This window comes from Chanodichthys erythropterus, chromosome 14, assembly GCF_024489055.1.
Source record: "Chanodichthys erythropterus isolate Z2021 chromosome 14, ASM2448905v1, whole genome shotgun sequence".
Taxonomy (NCBI): Eukaryota; Metazoa; Chordata; class Actinopteri; order Cypriniformes; family Xenocyprididae; genus Chanodichthys; species Chanodichthys erythropterus.
In genome coordinates, this window is record NC_090234.1 from 14963420 (window position 1) to 14986055 (window position 22636).

A 22636-nucleotide genomic window follows, 5' to 3' on the forward strand; every position below is an offset into this window, starting at 1 on the left:
TAAAGCTTTCATATCAGAACAGAGACATTGTTAACCCTGTAAAGCCTGACATATGAAATAAAAGTGTAAATATAAGGGTTAAAACATCCTCTCATAGGCTTAGACAAGAAAAGATGAGTTTATTAAATAAAGATTTCCTACCTTAACCTGCAGACTGGCTGAAGTGACTTTGTGTTCCAGTTCCTCGACCTGTTGCAGGACACCGATGTCCATGTCCATGGCCTGCTCTTCCACACACCAGCTCTGGACGGTGTCCTCCGAGACCTGATTCTCCTCCAGCTCAGAGATGTCGATTACAGTGACTGGACAGAGAGCACAAACTAAGACTGCTGCACTCAAAGCACTTTAAACAGCCCTAAACAGCGAGCACCTACCATCTCTGTTCCTGCTGCACACCTGGCCAATGTAATCCATGTGTTTCTGCAGTTGTTTCTGCAGCTGTTTCTCTCTGATCCCTCGGGAATGGCAGGCTTTCTCTATGGATCGTAACTCCTCAATGTCCGTCACCTTCCACCAGCCTGTCAACATCTCTACAACACAGAAAGGCATTTACACAGGTTTGTTGGGCCACATGCATGTAAATCTACACTTAAAAAAACATAAATGTACATATTTTTTCATTTTCCAATGGCTTAAAAATATTGTTTCAATTAGAGTATTAAACAGTCATTGTAAAAACCCGATTCCAAAATAGTTGGGACACTGTACAAATTGTGAATAAAAACAGAATGCAATGATGTGGAAGTTTCAAATTTCAATATTTTATTCAGAATACAACATAGATGACATATCAAATGTTTAAACTGAAAAAAATATAATTTTAAGGGAAAAATAAGTTGATTTTAAATTTCATGGCATCAACACATCTCAAAAAAGTTGGGACAAGGCCATGTTTACCACTGTGTGGCATCCCCTCTTCTTTTTATAACAGTCTGCAAACGTCTGGGGACTGAGGAGACAAGTTGCTCAAGTTTAGGAATAGGAATGTTGTCCCATTCTTGTCTAATACAGGCTTCTAGTTGCTCAACTGTCTTAGGTCTTCTTTGTCGCATCTTCCTCTTTATGATGCACCAAATGTTTTCAATGGGTGAAAGATCTGGACTGCAGGCTGGCCATTTCAGTACCCGGATCCTTCTTCTACGCAGCCATGATGTTGTAATTGATGCAGTATGTGGTCTGGCATTGTCATGTTGGAAAATGCAAGGTCTTCCCTGAAAGAGACGACGTCTGGATGGGAGCATATGTTGTTCTAGAACTTGGATATACCTTTCAGCATTGATGGTGCCTTTCCAGATGTGTAAGCTGCCCATGCCACACACACTCATGCAACCCCATACCATCAGAGATGCAGGCTTCTGAACTGAGCGCTGATAACAACTTGGGTTGTCCTTGTCCTCTTTAGTCCGGATGACATGGCGTCCCAGTTTTCCAAAAAGAACTTCAAATTTTGATTCGTCTGACCACAGAACAGTTTTCCACTTTGCCACAGTCCATTTTAAATGAGCCTTGGCCCAGAGAAAACGCCTGCGCTTCTGGATCATGTTTAGATATGGCTTCTTTTTTGACCTATAGAGTTTTAGCCGGAAACGGCGAATGGCACGGTGGATTGTGTTCACCGAAAATGTTTTCTGGAAGTATTCCTGAGCCCAGTGATTTCCATTACAGTATCATTCCTGTATGTGATGCAGTGCCGTCTAAGGGCCCGAAGATCACGGGCATCCAGTATGGTTTTCCGGCCTTGACCCTTACACACAGAGATTGTTCCAGATTCTCTGAATCTTTGGATGATATTATGGATTGTAGATGATGATAACTTCAAACTCTTTGCAATTTTTCTCTGAGAAGCTCCTTTCTGATATTGCTCCACTATTTTTGGCCGCAGCATTGGGGGAATTGGTGATCCTCTGCCCATCTTGACTTCTGAGAGACACTGCCACTCTGAGAGGCTCTTTTTATACCCAATCATGTTGCCAATTGACCTAATAAGTTGCAAATTGGTCCTCCAGCTGTTCCTTATATGTACATTTAACTTTTCCGGCCTCTTATTGCTACCGGTCCCAACTTTTTTGGAATGTGTAGCTCTCATGAAATCCAAAATGAGCCAATATTTGGCATGACATTTCAAAATGTGTCACTTTCAACATTTGATATGTTATCTATATTTATTGTGAATAAAATATAAGTTTATGAGATTTGTAAATTATTGCATTCCTTTTTTATTCACAATTTGTACAGTGTCCCAACTTTTTTGGAATCAGGTTTGTAATAAAAAAAAGTAAATTCAAAATGTTTAATGTAAGAAATCTAATCATGTTAAAATATAAGTATAAAAATAATATTTATAATCATTATATATTAATATAAAAAAATTATAATACACTGCCATTCAAATGTTTGGGGTCAGTACATTATTTAAAACACTTTTATTCAGTAAGAGGAAGTAAATTGATCAAAAGTGACAGTAAAGACATTTATGTTGTTAAAAATATTTCTATTTCAAATAAACGCTGTTCTTTTTAACTTTCTTTTCATTAGAGAATGCCTGAAAATTTTTTCACTGTTTCCACAAATGTCAGTTTCAGTGCAGCTTCAAAGAGCTCTACATGATCCCAGATGAGGAGTCTTATCTAGCAAAACAAAGTCATTTTCTAAAAAAAATATAAATTTATATACATTTTAACTACAAATGCTCGTCTTGCACTGCTCTGCGATGCGCTACGCATTACGTAATCACGTTGGAAAGATCACATGTGACATAGGCGGAAGGACCACGGTAGGGTGAAAAACATCTAATTTTCTCCTCCAATTTCAAAATTGTCCAACATTGTTGTTTTACCTTTCGCGTGACCTTTCCAACATGATTACGTAATGCGTGGCGAGTGCAAGACAGGCATTTGTGGTTAAAAAGTATATAATTTATTTATTTTTTTTTTAGAAAATGTCCGATGGTTTCTCTAGATAAGACTCTTATTTCTCGTCTGGGATCATGTAGAGCTCTTTGAAGCTGCACTGAAACTGACATTTGGACCTTCAACCCGTTGAACCCCAGTGAAGTCCACTATATGGAGAAAAATCCTGGAATGCTTTCCTTAAAAACCTTCATTTCTTTTCGACTGAAGAAAGAAAGACATAAACATCTTGAATGACGTGGGAGTGAGGAAATTATCAGAAAATTTTAATTCTGAAGTGAACTAATCCTTTAACACTCAAGATGTCGTCCCAGTCTTACCTTCAGGAATAGGTTCAGGTGATGGGTAATCCTGATTTCTAGCCACCTCGATTGCAGGTGAGAGTGTGGAGAGGGGTTTCTCCACTGGAGACTCTGGGGAATCGCTTTTGCTGCTGCTCACACTGACGTTGCCCTCTGAGAGCGGGTGAATGCCACTGAGAATCTGGGCCATGGAAATCCCAGAGAACGTCACATTTGGATTCAGATTTCCATTGGACCAAGCACAGAATGGCAGATCTATTATGGGCACCCCAGACTTCATCTGCAAACACAGAGGAGCTGTTATACTCAAAGAACACAAGCACAAAAAGAGTTAAACAAACAGTCTACAGGGCTTCCCAAATAAGGGCTTCGCTAACCCCGGGGGCTTCATGAGGGAACTGCAGGGGGTTTGTACAATTAAATGAGATAAAACTGAAAATGCAATATAGCTTAGTTTGATTATCAAATCAAAGGCTGTTATTTTTAATGAGTATATAGTCTGTTGCGCTGTGTTTCAGAGTATTGCACGCAGAATATTAATAAATATTTATTTTTTATTTTACAGGACAACTTTTATTTACAACAGTAATATATATACATAAAGTAATATTATAGTTGAATAGTTTTATAGTTAAAACAATGTTATTGTTATTAGCTATATATGCATAGCTCTCTATATAAATAATTTTAAAATAAAAACAAATCAAAATAAATCACTTACTAATAATTTTATTTTATGTTTACTTGCTTCTGTGACCATTAATCATTATCAGAGAACATGAACGTGAATATGTTTTTAAATTGTTTTGAAATATTAACTTAAAATCTCAAGTAAAAAATAAAGCTGCAATCAACAATGACGGGCCCAAGCCCTGGCACCACCACCCCGGTGGCTTAAGGAAACCTGTGCATGGTGGGCAACATATAATCTTAATTTAATTTAAATCAAACAATGATTTTACATGATGAGACACTTCCTGTTTCCCTTTTTTGTCATTACTTTAATCCCTCCCCATGTCAACACTGTTCGAGATATCCTATAATCGTTTGCAATTTTGCATCTTCAGTGTGTTTGTTTCATGTTGACCAAGTTTGGTGGCGATTGCATGAGGATTACTTAAAAACTCAGAGCCTGATTATTCAAAAAATCCACATTAAAAACAAAAATACCTGACTTCCTGTTGGTTAGAGCTAATAACCGTAAATTATAAAGTTGTCCGTCTTGATGAGAACAATATATGTACCGAGTTTTGGACTAACCTCCAAACTTTTGTCAAAAGGTGGCGCTATAAAGCCCTTCCTCCCCGCCCATTTCAAAGGCTTTGCCCATGTCTACTGGCTGACAACTTTGACGAGAAGCATGTCTCAAAAAAACCCAAGAATATTATAAAAGTTTGAAGTGTTGCCATGGCAACAGTATTTAAGATATCAAGAATCCTTTCTCAGTTCTACATCTGCCATGTCTTGACATTATTCTGACCAAGTTTGAAGCGAATTGGGTAAAAATAAGAAGGTGATTTCAAAGCATTTTGAAAGTAACACTTCCTGCTGCCAGTTGGTGGCACTATGACTTCGACTTACAATAATCACACCCATATGATCGGCCTCCTACAATGAACATACAGCTGAAGTTTCATCAAAATCAGTTAATGCATGCATAAGTTATAACACACTTCCTCATCATAAATTTGTTTCAAAGCCACAACCAAACCATTCGAGATATCAAAAATCCACTCGCATTTTAGCATCCTCATATATTCCTTTGCCCTTTCAGGTCTTGGATGCTAATTATACATCTAAGGGGATTGGCTGACAAAAAAAGATTGGTCCCTGGTCCACACGATCATACCTGCAGTGCTGCTAAAGAAAAGTTGTTGATTCCTGCTGTGCTCGATGGACAGGTGGCAAATGGGGATCGGGCTCTGCCATTGGAAGTTTGTGGTGAGGAAGATGACGACGCTGAATGTGGACTTTCAGTCAGAGATGAGATGTCACATGGAGAGCGTGGCAGCAGACTGAACCAATGAGGGTTCCTCTCAGTCAAAACTTTGTAGAGCTGGTCGTTACGGATCTGCTGTTGAGCATTAGTGAGGTAGGTGTTGTTGAGAAGACGAGGGTGATCAGGATCAGGGGTGCTGGTTAATGTAGTCTGCTGTTTTGGACTGCCATTTTGGTGACAAGAGACCTCAGAGGACATCTTGGCCACTTCCAACAGCTTGCTGAGCTTGGAGAAAGAGCCAGGCTTCTGCAGGAAGAGGTTGAGAGAATCTACATCCTGCGGAGGTTCGCGTTTCACCTCAGCGTTGCCGTATTTTTCATCAGGTTCCTCTGCCGGCTCCACTTTGACCTGGACGAGGTGAGCGTTCTTCAACCTCTCATGCTCTCTCTGCAACTCCACTGGACCTGAAGGAACTCAAAAGATCAGCAGCTGCAGTGCATTTCTACAACGGTAAGTTACAATAAAAAATAAAAAAAAGTTTATTAAAAACAAAAAAAAGTCAAGGTAAGATTTTGTTTACATCAGCATGAGTTTGAAAATAACATTTCACTGGTTCAGTCCTTTTTAGAAGATGCCTTTGTCTTCACATTATAATTCTGTCATTCTCACCCTCTCCACTCTCCAGACCCTCCACAAAGATCCCGCCACACTGCGGCAGCACCCAGTAGCGTCTTTTATAACGGTCCTGACCGAACATCACCGAGCGCAGGGAATGAGAGGCCTCGAACAGCTTCCGACGGATCTGAGTCTGTTGCTGGAAGAGATGAAGGTAAAAATCAGTAAGACAGGTGCATCTATTTCACTATATTTATTTTTCTCTCTTTATTGAATATATTTTGTTTGGAAAGGTGCAAGTTATTCTGTCATCATTTTAGCACAAATTTAGTATAATACATTTAGGTAAAGCAAGTATAGGCATGTTATCCTCCTGGGACCCCGCTATTCATCTTTGTCCTCTGTAGAGGACATTTGTTTTTAATGAATTTAATGAGATTTTGCCTGTGGTGTCTGAACATCATTTTCTTAATAACCGTTTCCTCTACAGATTTTTGTTCTATATTTCTTATACTCCATGAACATTTAAATTCCATTTGTTGGAGTGTCTCATGTGTTAGGTGGCCCATGCTCCATTTGTTGCTATATCAAGTTATATTTGATACAAATGGAACAATAATAAATGGAACATGTGGCTCATGGTATGTGGTATTAGATTTTGTTTGAGACACATGGAACATTGTTGCATGCATCACGCTCCATTTGTTGCTGTGCTAGTGTTAGGTGGGATAAATGGAACAATGTATCATGTGCCCCATGTTCCATTTGTTGCTATATCAAGTGATGTTTGAGACAAACAAAATAAAATGGAACATGTGGCTCATTGTATGTGGTATCAGATTTTATTTAAGACACATGGAACATCATGTGAGTATCACGTTCCATTTGTTACTGTACTAGTGTTAGTTGGGACAAATGGAACAGTGTCTCATGTGTTAGGTTGGTGTAACAATATATACAGTAAAATCCCCGATAATAGGGGTGTAACAATACATTGTTGTATCGAGATATCGCAATATACCCAAAATCATGTACTCACCCTTGTGTCGTTTCAAATCTATAAGATTTTTGCTCAACTTCCACAATGAATTTTAACATACAGTGTCATGAAAAAGTATGTGAACCCCTTGCAGAATCTGTGAAAATGAGAATTATTTTAATAAAATAAGAGGGATAATAAAAAATGCATGTTATTTTTTGTTTAGTACTGTCCTAAGTAAGATATTTTACATAAAAGATGTTTGCATTTAGACAAAACAATAGCTGAATTTATTAAAATAACCCCATTCATAAGTATGTGAAGCATTGATTCTCAATACTGTGTGTGGTCACCTGATGATCCACGACTGTTTTTGTGTTTTGTGATGGTTGTTCATGAGTCTCTTGTTTGTCCTGAGCAGTTAAACTGAGCTCTGTTCTTCAGAAAAATCCTCCAGCTCCTGCAGATTCATCAGTTTTCAAGCATTTTTGCATATTTGAACCCTTTCCAGCAGTGACTGTGTGATTTTGAGATCTGTGTTTTCACACTGAGGACGACTGAGGGACTCAAACCCAACTATTAAAAAAGGTTCAAACATTCACTGATGCTCCAGAAGGAAACATGATGCATTAAGAGCCGAGGGGTGAAAACTTTTGAATTCAAATATCAAGGTAAATTGTACTTAATTTTTCTGCCGGGAAACAAGAGTATCTTCTGTTGGTTCTGAAGGGCAGTACTAAATGATATTTAAACAAAATAAGAAAAATTGTGACATCTTCATCCTGTTCAAATGTTTTCACCCCCCGACTCTTAATGCATCGTGTTGGAAAGGGTTCAAATATGCAAAAATGCTTAAACTGATGAATCTGCAGGAGCTGGAGGATTTTTCTGAAGAACAGAGCTCAGTTTAACTGCTCAGGACAAACAAGAGACTCATGAACAACCATCACAAAACACACAAACAGTCGTGGATCATCAGGTAACCACACACAGTATTGAGAATCAATGCTTCACATACTTATGAATGGGGTTATTTTAATAAATTCAGCTATTGTTTTGTCTTGTGAACTAAATGCAAACATCTTTTATGTAAAATATCTTACTCAGGACAGTACTAAACAAAAAATAACATGCATTTTTTTTATTATCCCTCTTATTTTATTAAAATAATTCTCATTTTCACGGATTCTGCAAGGGGTTCACATACTTTTTCATGCCACTGTAAATTAAGATATTTTTTATGAAATCTGAGAGATTTCTGTCCCTCCATTTAAAGTACATTCCTCTAAAAGTCAAAAAATATCCAAAAAATGTCAAAGGCATTGTAAAAATAATCAATCGAGCGGCCTAAACCATTTTCAAACGTTTTACCCCTAAGCACAGAATTAAAGAACTCTGCAGTATATCAGGGCCTTATGATCCTCTTTCTGATCCTCTTACCTTGCCAAGCTTCTCAATCTGTCTCTCCAGCTCCTCGATGCTTGTGGATTGATCACCTTCATCCTGCAAAAAGCAGTTATTAATATACCGTAACAAATTAACCAACACTGAGAGCTGACATGCTGCTCAAGCATAGTACTAAAACAGTGGTTTCTGTTAAGAGTAAAGAACGAAAACAAGAAGCTTTGTTTGAATTACGGCAGAAATACATTAGGAAATATCTTAGGCTATATGGGGGCCTTCGAAAATTGTGTAGGAAAAATGGTGGTCCTTTGAGGTTTTTTACTAAGGAAACATAGTATAACTTTTAGAACTCAAAAATACTGTGTGAAAAAAAAAAGGGTATTTACTTAAACTAAACTAAAAAATTACTCATTCTGAAGATCTGACTTCAAATAGATTTATATTTATGCATATAATAATAATAAAAATAATTTTTTTAATTTCATGCATCTGATCTACAGGTAAAGAAATGATCATTAAACATGACTTTTACACAATAATGACACGTTCTGAGTCTACCTCATCCTCACACGCCTCGGCTTTCTTCCCTTTCTTCCCACCGAAATCATCCTCGTCTTCATCGTCCTCTCCCTGTTCATCGCTGTCATCATCTTCCTCATCATCATCATCACTCTCCCCTCCTTTGCGCTTGCGTTTACGGCTGTTCGCAGGCGTACCGACGGAGTGACCCTCCTCTCCTCCGACACTGCTTTCCCGCTTTCCCGTCCTCTTAGCGTAGATGCTCCTCAGTCTGTACAACAAAACATGATAATCACATTATATCTAGATTTGCATTTCCTGAAGGTATATCACTGAAATTTCAGGTGAGTGTAGATTTCTATTCTGTATAAATTAAATGCTGCAGCAGTAAAATTAAATTTAAATATTAGTTTTTAAATATTCAACCATAGGGTGAGTGAAATGTGATTGCAATAAAGTATCTTTATTTTTGTCATCATAAAATAATGCGTGTTTATGTGATGGGTGTGAACGGGTGTCTTACTTCCGCAGGTTCCCCTCAATCACCCATTTGTCTCGTCGCATGTTGGTCATGTTGTCAATATTTTTGTCAATCTCACTGTGCAAAGACAACAAAGAATATAAAATTGTATGCATTAAACACAATAAAATTATAAGCACCTTCAGAGTTGGGCTGTATGACCAAAATTTTGTCTGAATTGTTATTTTATATCACAGTAAAAAGCAGCCAGTAGGCAGGCATTAGGGTTGCAAAATTCCGGGAATTTTCAAAGCTGGAAACTTTCCATGGGAATTAACGGGAATATATGGGAATTAACGGGAATTTATGAGAATAAACAGGGAATTTGCAAAATTGCAGGTTAGCCTATAACAGAGTACTTAAATGTAGTTGAAAAAAACATCTTGCAGCATAATTTGGGTTAAAACAACCAGATTTAATGCAATTTCAGTTGAATTTGTACCTCAATCACATTCACACAGCACACTACTTACTGCAGGGCTGTTGAGGACACACCCCCTGCATGCACTGTGCATTGCCCCAGTCCATAACATACACATTTGATCAAAAATACAGAAAAAACTGTAATATTGTGAAACATAACTACAATTCAAAATAATGGTTTTCTATTTTAATATACATTAAAACATAATTTATTCCTGTGATTCAAAGCTGAATTTTCAGCATCATTACTCCAGTCTTCAGTGTCACGTGATCCTTCAGAAATCATTCTAATATGATGATTTGATGCTCAATTATCAACGTTGGAAACTGTTGTGCTGCTTAATATTTTTTTATAACCTGTGATACTTTTTCAGGATTCTTTGATGAATAAAAATGTAAAGAACAGCATTTATTTAAAATAGAAATATTTTGTAACAATATACACTACCAGTCAAAATTTTGGGGTCAGTAATTTTTTCCCTTTTTTCTTTTTTTAAATTAATAAATTAATACTTTTATTCAGCAAGGATGTGTGAAATTGATTAAAAAAGGGATATTAAAGTGATATTGTTAGAAAATATTTCTATTTTGAATAAATGCTGTTCTTTTTAACTTTTTATTCATCAGTGAATCCTAAAAAATACTATTACAGTTTCCAGCACAACTGTTTCCAACAATGATAATAACTGAGTATCAAATCAGCATCTTAGAATGATTTCTGAAGGATCATGTGACACTGAAATAAATAACACATAACAACTGCAGCAATAAAAATATTTATTTTACATATTTACTAAATTAGAATTAATTGAATGCGAAAAAGAAATTTCATGTTATGACCAAACAAAATGTTTATATTTATGTCTGTATATGATACATATTATAAATGTATATAAATTTCCCAAAATTTCCAATTAATTCCCATAAATTCCCGTTAATTCCCATACATTTCCATAAATTCCATAAATTCTTGTTAAGTTTCCAAATTGGAATATTTCCAAAATTTCCCCGGTTAAGCTCCCGTGGAAAGTTTCCATAAAATTTCCCGGAAACTTTCCGCCCCTTTGCAACCCTAGCAGGCATTATGCAAATGTGAAACATGGTGACGTAGCTAAGACACAGAAATAATGGCAGGACGTTTTCTGTTGAACAGATCCACTCTATTTGGCGTAGACTTTACATGCACAAATAACCATATTACACACTAAGGTAAAAAATTAAATCAGAAAAAGCATAATAGTTCTTTCAGTCTTTCGACTTCAAAATTTGATGTGTTACTTGCAATTTCTTTGTAATTATTTGCAAAATTTACTATCAATTTATGAGTGAAAATTGTTTTTACATCAATTTTTTTTGTCAATATCAGTTTTACAACCATAAGCATGCAGATCTAATGAAGTGAAATGAGCGCACCTGACCACAGTCTTGCTGCAGGACAGCTCGTTGACCAGGAAGGCCAGTATAGCGGCTTTCTGAGAGGGCGTGTGGGCCTGGAAAGCTTTGGTCTTCAAGCTCTCGGCCAGCGGCGCCAACTCGGTCTGTCCACAGTGAGCTTCCATATAGATCTGTAGCACCTCGGAAACATTGTCCTGGTTCAAGCCAACGTTAGTCACGTGGTCTCCCAGAGCAGTCTTAGCCTGGAATGTTCCCAAACAAAAGAACAAAGTGATACAATGAGGAATTTGGTGTGACAAAGGCTGCAAGACTGAATTATCAAGGTAATTGAAAGGCACGGTTAAGTCAGTTAATTTAGGAGTTTCTTAGGGGGAGCAAAAGGCTTTTTATTAAGACTGTCAACGCTTGTGAGATTAGCACAGAAAATCTGCTGAGGGGCTGAACTGAATTCTTGCTCTTTGTTGGAAATATTGAGCTTGAAGCCACAAAGAAAACCACGCTTAAAGAAGAGCAGCAGGAACTGATCGGGAATACAGTAGAACCAGGCAGACTTTTACATTTATACTGTGCTGATTTTACTACATCTGAATAAGAAAATAAATCAACATACAGTAGTGGCTGAAAGTGATGTCTGGAGGGGATATTTGTTTTTAAGTTCAATTAAACCATCAAAATATGAAGAAAATTTAATATTTTTTAAATATGAAGAGGAAAAAATGCATAGAAAAACAAAAAGCTTACAGGAAAAAGCATACATTGACTACAGCATAATCAGTTATTAATATTTGATTGGTTCTCTCGTTTTGCATGTATAATTTATACTATGACACCCTGAATAAAAATGATGTCGGCACAAATTGTCATGTTTCATTGTGGTTGTGTTTAATTGTGCTTTATAAATACATTGAAATTGAAATTGTGTTATTATCACAAATAAAACAATTGAATCCAACTACGCAATCTGCTTACAAAATCACATTTCAAATAGCATTTAAATAAAGGGTGAAGATTTGAATTTTAACTTTTGGCCACTACTGCAAAATAAATAAAATGACAAAATATGTGATCAAATCATGTTGATTAATGATCCAAAAAGGTGTCTTTTAATAATTATAACAACTGAACATTTATTAATGACAGAAATAACACAAAATATGCTTTTTACTTTTTAATTGTAATTTTCATTTTTTAAAGCAATGTAAAAAAAAAAAAAAAAAAGTGTAATAAAAAGTGAAAATCAAAAAATAGTATTGTTAATACAAAGATATATATAATCTAAATATTAGATTATTTGTCAAGTGTATGGTGCAATATATGGTTTTCCATATGTCTTTAATGTGGAAATATATATATATATATATATATATATATATATATATATATATATATATATATACATATATATATACATATATATATATATATATATATATATATATATATATATATATATATATATATATACATATACATATATATATATATATACACATTTTTTTTTTTATCATCAATTACCGTTAAATAAATGTAAATACAATTAAAATAAATAAAAATATTTAAATAAATAAATAGAAAAATAACCAATTCATGAACAATTTCAGGCCACTGATTAATGCTTTGCTTGCTGCAAAAGTAAATAAAAGTCATTATATTAAAATAAATAAAAAATAATTTAAAATGTCAGGTAATTTCCCATTAATTACTGGTTTTCTTTTTATAAAAGTAAAAATATTTTTATATATCAAAATAATATATTTTTATATAATAAATAAAATATTTCATTAACAATTTCAGGCCGTTTTCCATTGATTACTGCTTTGCTTTTTGTAAATGACAAGTAAGTAAATAAAAGCAAATCTGTGTTTCTCATGTTCTCAAAAATCTTTTGATCTAAAGGCTTCTGCTTAAATGCTTGAAATAACACAACACTTGTGCGGCAAACATGTGAACTCAATAATAGGAGTGTTCAGAGCAGAAATCCAGACAAATCTCTCCTCTCACCCTGTGTCCTGGAGGCAGTCCCGGGTCACACACCGCAGCAGACAGCATCCGCACCAGCAGGTCTTGGATGCAGCCCATGCTGTCACCCACATTCAACAGCCCTGCCTGCAGCGCGCCGAGTGACGGCATGTCGGCACTGAGGTCAAACCCCAGGACCTTTCCAAAACAGCGCAGGAACTGCATCACCATTAGACAGTCTGAGAAACATCCGCCCGGCAACACCAGACCCGCTATCCGTGACAGCGCTGGAAGAGGCTGCACATGGATGCAATTATTTTAAAAAGTACATGTAATCACCTCAAGACTCATCTCTTCCCTAGTTTTTATGATTGTATGCACATGTGTATGTGGTGCTAATACACTAATAATGCACAAATGAATCTTTAAATTTGCTTGTGCATAAAAAGGATTTTCTGTGTGATTCACCTTCAGGTCCGACAGACACATGTCTTCATTGGGTTTGTTCAGCTCTTTGGCCATTTCCAGCTCAAGCCGCCTGAGCTTCAGCTTGCGCTCCTTGTTCAGTCGTTTCTCATCTCGTTTCTCTCGTTTCAGACGCTCCTTCTCCTGCAGAAACATTTTTGAAGAGAGATGAAGCATAAGAGGAAATGTAAAGGAGGCAAAAGGAAGGAGAATGGAAAGAGAATGATGGTAAAAGAGAACGATGAATTGATAAAAGGAGCTGTATAACACACCTCAGCTTTCTTCCGGGCCTCCATCGCCTTCATCAACATCACATGCTGCCGACGCCTCTCCCGCTCCTACAGCAAACACTGAGACATTAGAGAACGAGAGAAGAAACAAAACTACACAGGAAAGAGCCAAAAAACAAACAAAAGAAGAAAACAAATAAATAAAACAAAATAACCAAAATAATGAATTATAAAAAGTATTAAAATAAGATGCAATGAAAGGAGGAACAAATCAAATGATGGAAAAAATAAGTGAACAAACAAAACAAATGAAAGGTTTAAAAAGGTAGAAAAAATAAAAACAAAAAATTAAAGAACAATGAATGAATTAGCAAGAAAACAAAAGAATGAAATCACACAAAATAAAACACATTAATGAACAAACAAACAAAATTAAATAATGAAACAAAAGACAGAACAAAAAGAACAAATTAATGAATGAAAGAACAAAAAAGAGAACAAACGAACAAAAGAAAGAACAAACGAATGAAATGAAGTAATCAAACAAATGAAAGAACAAACAAAAGAGAAAAACGAACAAACAAACAAAAGAATGGAAGAACAAAAGAAAGAAAGAACAAACAAATTAATGAATGAAAGAACAAAATAAAGAAAGAACAAATGAAAAAAGAACAAACGAAAGAGAAAAACGAACAAACAAACAAAAGAATGGAAGAACAAAAGAAAGAAAGAACAAACAAATTAATGAATGAAAGAACAAAATAAAGAAAGAACAAATGAAAGAAAGAAAGAACAAACAAACCAACGAATGGAAGAACAAAAGAATGAAAGAAAGAACAAACTAATTAATGAATGAAAGAACAAAAGAAAGAGAACAAATGAACAAAAAGAACAAACGAATGAAATAAGTAATCAAACAAATGAAAGAACAAACGAAAGAGAAAAACGAACAAACAAACAAAAGAATGGAAGAGAAAAATATATAAAGAAAGAAAGAAAGAAAGAAAGAAAGAAAGAAAGAACGAAAGAAAGAAAGAAAGAACAAATGAACGAATGGGAGAACAAAAGAATGAAAGAAAGAACAAACAAATTAGTGAATGAAAGAACAAAAGTAAGAACAAACGAATGAAATAAAGTAGTAATCAAACAAATGAAAGAACAAATGAAAGAGAAAAACGAACAAACAAACAAAAGAATGGAAGAACAAAAGAAAGAAAGAACAAATGAAAGAAAGAAAGAGAAAGAAACAAACAAAGAACAAAAACGAAAAATTAAAGATACAAAATGAAAAAAAGAGAAAAACAAACAAAAAAGTGCAAAAAAATAACAAACAGAACATCAAATAAAAGAAGAAATAAAAACAAAAGAGAAAGTGAACAAAATAATACAATACAGAGTGAAGATGAAAGAATATGAATAAATAAAATAATAAAGAATAAGGAAGAACGAAACACATGATGGCAGACGCACTGAATGCTGACACTGCAGAAGTGTGAAGGAGACGCAGCAGAGACGAGTCCGTCTGAAGACCCGTTCACACAAGAACCAGAACTATAACCGTACAGATCTAAAGATCACTCTAATTAACGGCACAGAGAAACTATATCGTCAGAATCACTTTCAGAACACTCAGAATCCATCAGAATCCATCGTGCTTTGAAGGGCTCGAGCATTTAAAGCAACAGCGTGGTGTAGACGCGGAGAGAGTTACAGTAATCATTACAGTTATCGTTCTTGTTGTGAACGGGCCTGAAGACTATCACAGATCAGTTGGTCAGTTCCTAAACATCTGGCAGAAAGCTCTGGAGTTATTCCAGGTGTTACAGATTAGGCTTCAGGTTTCTACGGGCAGGACAGACAGGAAGAGACTGAACGAGTCTCAGTATATCAAGATTTAAACAAGACGCAAGAGACTTTAAAGCAGTTAAACAACGATCCAGACGGAAAACTTTTTCAGCTGCTGAGTGACACTTTATACTTTTCCCATGATCTTTAGGAAATTATTTTATTGTCCTTTTTAAATCTAAAACAACACAGACGCTTCAGGGGCAGGATGTTCTTCAATATCACAAACAAATGAAAACACGCAAGAATCATAATGAATGTTTATGATATAGAGTTGATGATATGAAGCAGTGTGGTCGCCGCACGCAATCCAATTTCCACCGGCACAGGTGGAAATCTTGTGACTGATGTCAGTTAACAGATATTTACATTATGACTCAGTTCCAAAACAGTGAGCTGCCTTTTAACGGAGCATCCTAAAAGAAATTAAACCCTCTATGTCTTTCATATAACTTGCACTCCACAAAAAAACTTTTCAGTACTGTATGTGTGTTGTTATATTTAACTAAAACTATTAAAAATGGTTTTCATTAAATGAAATAAATCTGAAAAAATAAAATATAAGAAGAAAAATAAGTTAGAAATTAGAAGTGTTGCCTTGGCTAATATTTTAATCTGAAGTAATAAAATTACAAAGACTAAAAAAAAAAAAAATGAAATAAAAATAAATAGAAATATATAACAAAACTAAAATTAAAATGTAATTTTTGCAAAATCTGAATAAATACACACAAAAAAAAAAAGTTAAAAATGGACAAACCCAGCGGTTGGGTTAAATGTTTGCCCAACCTGCTGGGTAGTTTTATTTAACCCAACCAATGTTTAAAATTACTGTATTGCTTGCTTAAAATGAACCCAAAATATGTTGAAAATAAACATTTATTAATGTGTTTGATAAATAAACATTTATCAATGTTTAATTAATAATAATTAAACAATAAACATTGATTAATTTATTGCTTATTAATAAATGATCACCTTTTGATTATTATTGTTGCCTCTAGTTATTATGTGTCTGATTTTTCATTTCCAACCTATTTTGGGTTCATTTTAAGCCAGCAAACATTTAACCCAACTGCTGGGTTCGTCCATTTTCAACCCAACTTGGGTTGTTTTTTAGTGTACTAAAATAGTATATAAATAATGCTAAAATAACACTACTGCATCAACTATATTCAAAATGCTCTTATAATTCACTAGAATTTCTCTCATTTTGTAATGCATTCTGCTAGCAATGCATTATGGGATTTCCTTGACTGTAAACAATATATGCAATGCTGTCTAAGAACATCTTAAAGTCCCCCTGTAGTCAATCAGTTTTTTCCTTGATTACCAAAATGACATATTTAAACATTTTTTCCTGTGAAAAAAATATTCTTGAAGCCTTAAAATAGCTTGAATGTAACTCTACACCCTTGCCTCATTTAACCCTCAGGCGTCTGAGTATTTTGGGGCCCTGGAGGAGTTGACATGCCCTGACATTTGTGCTTTTTTCAGTTGTTCATAAACATATAAATGACAAAAGTGTCATTACACTGTATTCAGCACAAACTAGGCTACAATAATGTGAGGAACATGTATGTACATGTTTGTGTTTTTGAAGGAATAACGTTTATGCGTGGTTATTGAAAAAAACAAAAAACTTAAGTCACTGAAATAAAGCCAAAAAAAAAAAAAATCTGTGTTCACAAGACTTCTGAGTATTGGAGGTTGTAGACTAGAGTTTTTGCTTCAAAATGATGTAAAAATTATTCTGCCTATTTGTTCATATAAAACAATATATTGATTTAGTTTTTATAAGACACTTTTGTCAAGAAACACAGTATGTGTGGAGGCGTGAATCATCATGAATAATGCTGTGATTCACACCTGAGAAGACAAAAGATTCGCATAATGACCTTTAATGACCTGCATAAATAATGAGCTCTTTCAGTCAGGTAGGCTGTGTGATCATGTCTCAAGCTCATCATGGTGTATATCAAACATACAGAAAAAACAGCAATACTGTGAAATATTATTACAATTTAAAATAATGGTATTCTATTATATTCTTTAAAATATAATGTATTTCTGTGATGCAAAGGGTCTGAACAATTATGTTACCTCTATGGCATTTCACATAGGCTTTTAGCTTAATATACATGAATACTCCTAAATATGATAATTAACCCCGCCTCCACTCACAAGCTCAGAGATCAACTCAGTCAACTTATTGAGGTCAACGCTACACAATGAGATCGCTTTTTACAAAGTTGTCGTCGGACACATAACAGTAATTAATATGATTAGCCTTTTTCTTAACTACATTATCAAACAGCTGCTAATGTGACACAAACCATGTTCCTATTCAGCTGTCTTCTAACAATCAGTATCCTTAGAAATGCTTTGAACACCTCTGAACATCGGTGGAGAAAGTTCATCATAACATCATAATATATATCATACACTTGCTATATCGCTAAATTTGCCCGATTTTTTAGATTAGCAGAAAAATACACCGGGATAACCTTTTTTTGAGACTCCCTTGTTCGGTCAGTTAATGTTATGCTAAAGCCCTCTGGCACATTGATGTGATTGGTCACAAGGTAGTTTGTGACGTCAGAAACTTTAAACCAGTAGGTTTGAGACCGTCTTTGGTTCACTGCAGTTTCAAAGAGAAAATACTCAGCAATGGTGTTGACTTATGAATTTGCACATGGTTTGTATTAAAGCATATTAAAAACAACACAGAGACATATAAACAACATTAAAACTTGATTTCACCACAGGGGGACTTTAAAAGGCTTAAGCTTTGTTTCTATGATGCCTTAAAATGCTGCCTAAATAGGCAGCTCACAAGGTTTTGGAAAAGAGCCTATTTCTCTCTCTTTGGCAAGCAGATGAAAGCAGATGCAGGCGTCATGCAAGAGGAATGTGAGTCCAAGCAGTAAGTTGCATGTGCAACATGGAGCAAAACACCTGAATCAAGCATTTCACAATGAGTTAGATGTTCAAAAGTAAACATACCCATACCATATCTAGTCTATGTCTCTCCAACTCCTGGCAGAGAGAGTTGGCAAAGGCAAGAACAAAAATAAATAAATCAATGTATACAAATCCCCATTAGAGTGATTTCCCATAATGCATTTAGAGGAACAGTTGAGCCAAAAAACAACATTCTGACAGATAACACAGAAGAAGTTTCATTTTTGGCTGAACGATTCCTTTAAAATAATCATATAAAAGAATAAAAGCAGCAGAGACTTGAGGCATTCTTCAGTGAAACAGTGTTTGTGTCTGCTCATACCTGGTGCTTCAGGATGATGGCCTGCTGTCTACGGAGCTCCTTCTCCTTCAGACAGAGATAAAAATAAATTACTGCCTTATTTCCATTAGTGAGATGGGTGAGGGAAAGAGATGCAGATGGAGGGGTGTCATAAACCGATAGGATTTTCTCCATTTATTTCTGCAGTATATTGAAATGGCTGGGTTTTGATTGACAGGCGTACCGTCGCGGGGCACCTGAGTGTTAATGTAAAATGAGAAACGGAGTATCGCCGCCGTCTCGGGTCTCACTCAATCTGCTCACAGAAATACACCCAAATGGGTATAAAAACATGCATTAGTCCAGTTTCAGATTTTTGTTTTTTATTAAAGGCACATTTTTTGTACCTATAATGTTTCTAATCATATAAAAACCAAATATTTCAAGTGAATCATTAGAAAAATTAAATCTCAAACGTAACAATTATCGCTGTTATCTATAAAATCAAACCACCAACAAGGTGCATTTTTGTTACGAGTAACGTAATATCTCACCCTGCACTGTTCTGACTATATTTTAAGTTTATCCAATTAGAAAACTATGGGAGAAAACATGGAATGACGTGAACAGGTTTAAAATAAATGGTAAATTTAAACCAACGGCTGGGTTTGTTGATCCAAACATAGAGTAGAGATACTGAGAAAATGTTTGCAGTTAACAATTCAGTAAATCAATAAAATGCATTAATTACTAAAATAAAAACCTTTATTCGTTTTTCAGCTTCTAGTATTTTGGCGTTGGCAGCCTCTTCCTTCTTTCTTCTTTTAGCCTGTGAACATAAACAGAAGTTATACCACTTAATACATAATACAATATTAAATTTAACATAAGAAATTATTTGACACAAGTTATATATCTTCACCAGTAAGTGTTTAAATGTGTAGTACAGTATGAACTAAATAATGTGAGTTTTAAAGAAGAAGAAAAAAAAAAAATATATATATATATATTTATATATATATTTTTTTTTTTTTTTTTTTTTTTTTCCCTCAGATTTCAGATTTCTGATGACATTTGATAGACATACCATTTTTTTATTTTATTTTTTTTATTGAAATGGCTTTAAAGGATGATTTTGTCCCAGTCAAAGGAAACATTATTTTTAAATCTAAGTGTCATTATAGAGAAGCAGATTTAATAGTATAAGAAATATGTTGATGTTGGCAACCAACCCTCGAGACAACTTCATATTCATTACTAGATAGTCGATTAAAAAACACTCAAAGCTTTCTGTATTAGACTGTTGAACTCTTCTTGGAAGAAACGAATGATTAATATTACAAGCTTGTGCTTCAATCAAGATGACAATCACTTTTATCCCAGTAAATTAAAATGGGAAAACACAAGCAGGGCTTTAAAAGTACCTTAAACTCTGAAAGAATAAACTAAATTCACATTAAAAATATTGCAGTAGTCACTCTGTCGAAGGCAGTTAGGGTTCATTAACTGACCGTGTTATAGTCAACAAGCTAACTGCTTGTCCTAACATGTGAAAGATTAATGTGGATGCTTTAGGAGGAATATTATTTAAATTTTAGTGCCACTGTCTGTGACAAAATCCAGTGGTGACATGTGTGTCTTTATGCTTTACCTGATTTGAAACCTGTTTGTTTGTTTGTTTTTTAATGCCATGCCAGCTTCTGTGGCTATTTTCATGGCGAGAAAATTTATGATAAATCTATATCAGGTTTTTTTTTCCATTTTTGATAAAAACTATAAAACTATTAGGGATGCACCGATGCCAGTATCACCAAAGACTGATACCTCACGTGACATAACTGACAGAATGTGTGTCAGTATCCATGAATTCAGTCTTAAAGAGACCGTAGCCTAATTAAATATTTGTCATTAATGTTAATAAAACAACAAAAGATGTTAAAGGTGCCATCGAACGTTCTTTTACAAGATGTAATATAAGTCTAAGGTGTCCCCTGAATGTGTCTGTGAAGTTTCAGCTCAAAATACCCCATAGATTTTTTTAAATACATTTTTTTAACTGCCTATTTTGAGGCATAATTAGAAATGCGCCGATTCAGGCTGCAGCCCCTTTAAATCGCGTGCTCTCTGCCCCCTCCCGAGGTCTGGACTCTATCACAGCATAAACGAAGTTCACACAGCTAATATAACCCTCAAAATCGATCTTTACAAAGTGTTCGTCATGCATACTGCATGCATGCTTCGAATTATGTGAGTATAGTATTTATTTGGATGTTTACATTTGATTCTGAATGAGTTTGATAGTGCTCCGTGGCTAAAGCTAACATTACACACTGTTGGACAGATTTATAAAGAATGAATTTGTGTTTATGAATTACACAGACTGCAAGTGTTTAAAAATGAAAATAGCGACATCTCTCTTGTCTCCGTGAATACAGTAAGAAACGATGGTAACTTTAATCACATTTAACAGTACATTAGCAACATGCTAACGAAACATTTAGGAAGACAATTCACAAATATCACTAAAAATATCATGATATCATGGATCATGTCAGTTATTATCGCTCCATCTGCCATTTTTCGCTGTTGTTCTTGCTTGCTTACCTAGTCTGATGATTCAGCTGTGCACAGATACAGATGTTAATACTGGCTGCCCTTGTCTAATGCCTTGAACATGAGCTGGCATATGCAAATATTGGGGGTGTACATATTAATGATCCCGACTGTTACGTAACAGTCGGTGTTATGTTGAGATTCACCTGTTTTTCTGAGGTCTTTTACACAAATGAGATTTATATAAGGAGGAGGAAACAATGGAGTTTGAGGCTCACTGTATGTCTTTTCCATGTACTGAACTCTTGTTATTTAACTATGCCGAGGTAAATTCAATTTTCAATTCGATGGCACCTTTAAATAAATGTATCCATGGTAAATAAACCTACTGTATCTGAAAAACAGGTTTATTTAATTTGTATCTCTATAGTATTTGTTGTATTGTTTGTAATTTGCTTGTAAATTTCTTTTTATATAACAACAATTATATATAAATATTGGTAATTATGCTCTTTGAAGGTTATTGGACACTGTGAAATTTTTGTTCTTTAAGTTTGTGACAAGCACATAAAAATTATTACTTTTTTCATCAGAGTAATAATAAAGAAGCTGTCCTACATTCATTAGTCTCACTGTGTTGTGCTTGGAAAACTGCAACATCGCCCAAAAAAAGAGAGAGAGAGAGAGAGAGAGAGAGAGAGAGAGAGAGAGAGAGAGAGATAAATTAATAAATGTATAGACATAGGTATCGGCGAGTACTAGAAAAAAAAGTATCGGTACTCGTACTCGGTCCTTAAAAAATGGTATCGGTGCATCCCTAAAAACTATATTTGGTTTAACTTTGTTAAAAATTACTTCAATAGTGTTTTAAAAAAGGTTTCTCACAGCACAATGTGATAAAAGATGTTTCAGGGTTTTGACAGAAAGATCATGTTGGTGAATCTTCTCCTAATATAGAGACAGAGCGCATTTAGGCCACACCCACACCGGGAGGGAAAACAATCCAACCCTCTCCATTGACTTTGTATTGCGTGAAGCTGCCTCCTTGTCATTTCTTGCTTATACCAAAAGACAGAACAGTGTCTAAAAGCTGCTATGTGACAAGGTGTACAGCAAACAAGCTAAAAAACCCAGAACTAAGTTTTTATAAGCAAATGAACAGTAAAAGCCAGTCTTTAAGGAGACAAAAGTGGATACAAGCAATAAAATGTGAAGCATCAGCAGGAAGAATGGATAAATTGGGGGATTTTGCCTACGTGTGCAGTAAACATTGTCACTGCTAAGTCAAGTATCCAAATGTCAGTAACACTTTAGTACAGAGAAAACATATAAACT

At 34.9% G+C, this 22636-nt stretch overlaps 1 protein-coding gene across 10 annotated transcripts in view; it reads right to left on the bottom strand.

Annotated features, from left to right (window-relative positions):
- Positions 1–22636, bottom strand: part of LOC137035587 (bromodomain adjacent to zinc finger domain protein 2B) — a 120710-nt gene that overhangs the window by 8827 nt on the left and 89247 nt on the right. For 5 of the 10 annotated variants that reach the window (XM_067409020.1, XM_067409021.1, XM_067409026.1 and 2 more), the window contains 15 exons: positions 19512–19577; positions 18791–18835; positions 18511–18543; positions 13702–13767; positions 13433–13573; positions 13007–13261; positions 11024–11247; positions 9191–9265; positions 8707–8938; positions 8185–8247; positions 5820–5964; positions 5061–5614; positions 3230–3491; positions 375–530; positions 142–302 (listed from right to left, as the gene is read on the bottom strand). In XM_067409020.1, the coding sequence (XP_067265121.1) occupies positions 142–302; positions 375–530; positions 3230–3491; positions 5061–5614; positions 5820–5964; positions 8185–8247; positions 8707–8938; positions 9191–9265; positions 11024–11247; positions 13007–13261; positions 13433–13573; positions 13702–13767; positions 18511–18543; positions 18791–18835; positions 19512–19577 (2478 nt within the window). The remainder of the gene's footprint in view (positions 1–141; positions 303–374; positions 531–3229; positions 3492–5060; positions 5615–5819; positions 5965–8184; positions 8248–8706; positions 8939–9190; positions 9266–11023; positions 11248–13006; positions 13262–13432; positions 13574–13701; positions 13768–18510; positions 18544–18790; positions 18836–19511; positions 19578–22636) is intronic. The other 5 variants (XM_067409028.1, XM_067409022.1, XM_067409027.1 and 2 more) reach the window with 3 other exon arrangements.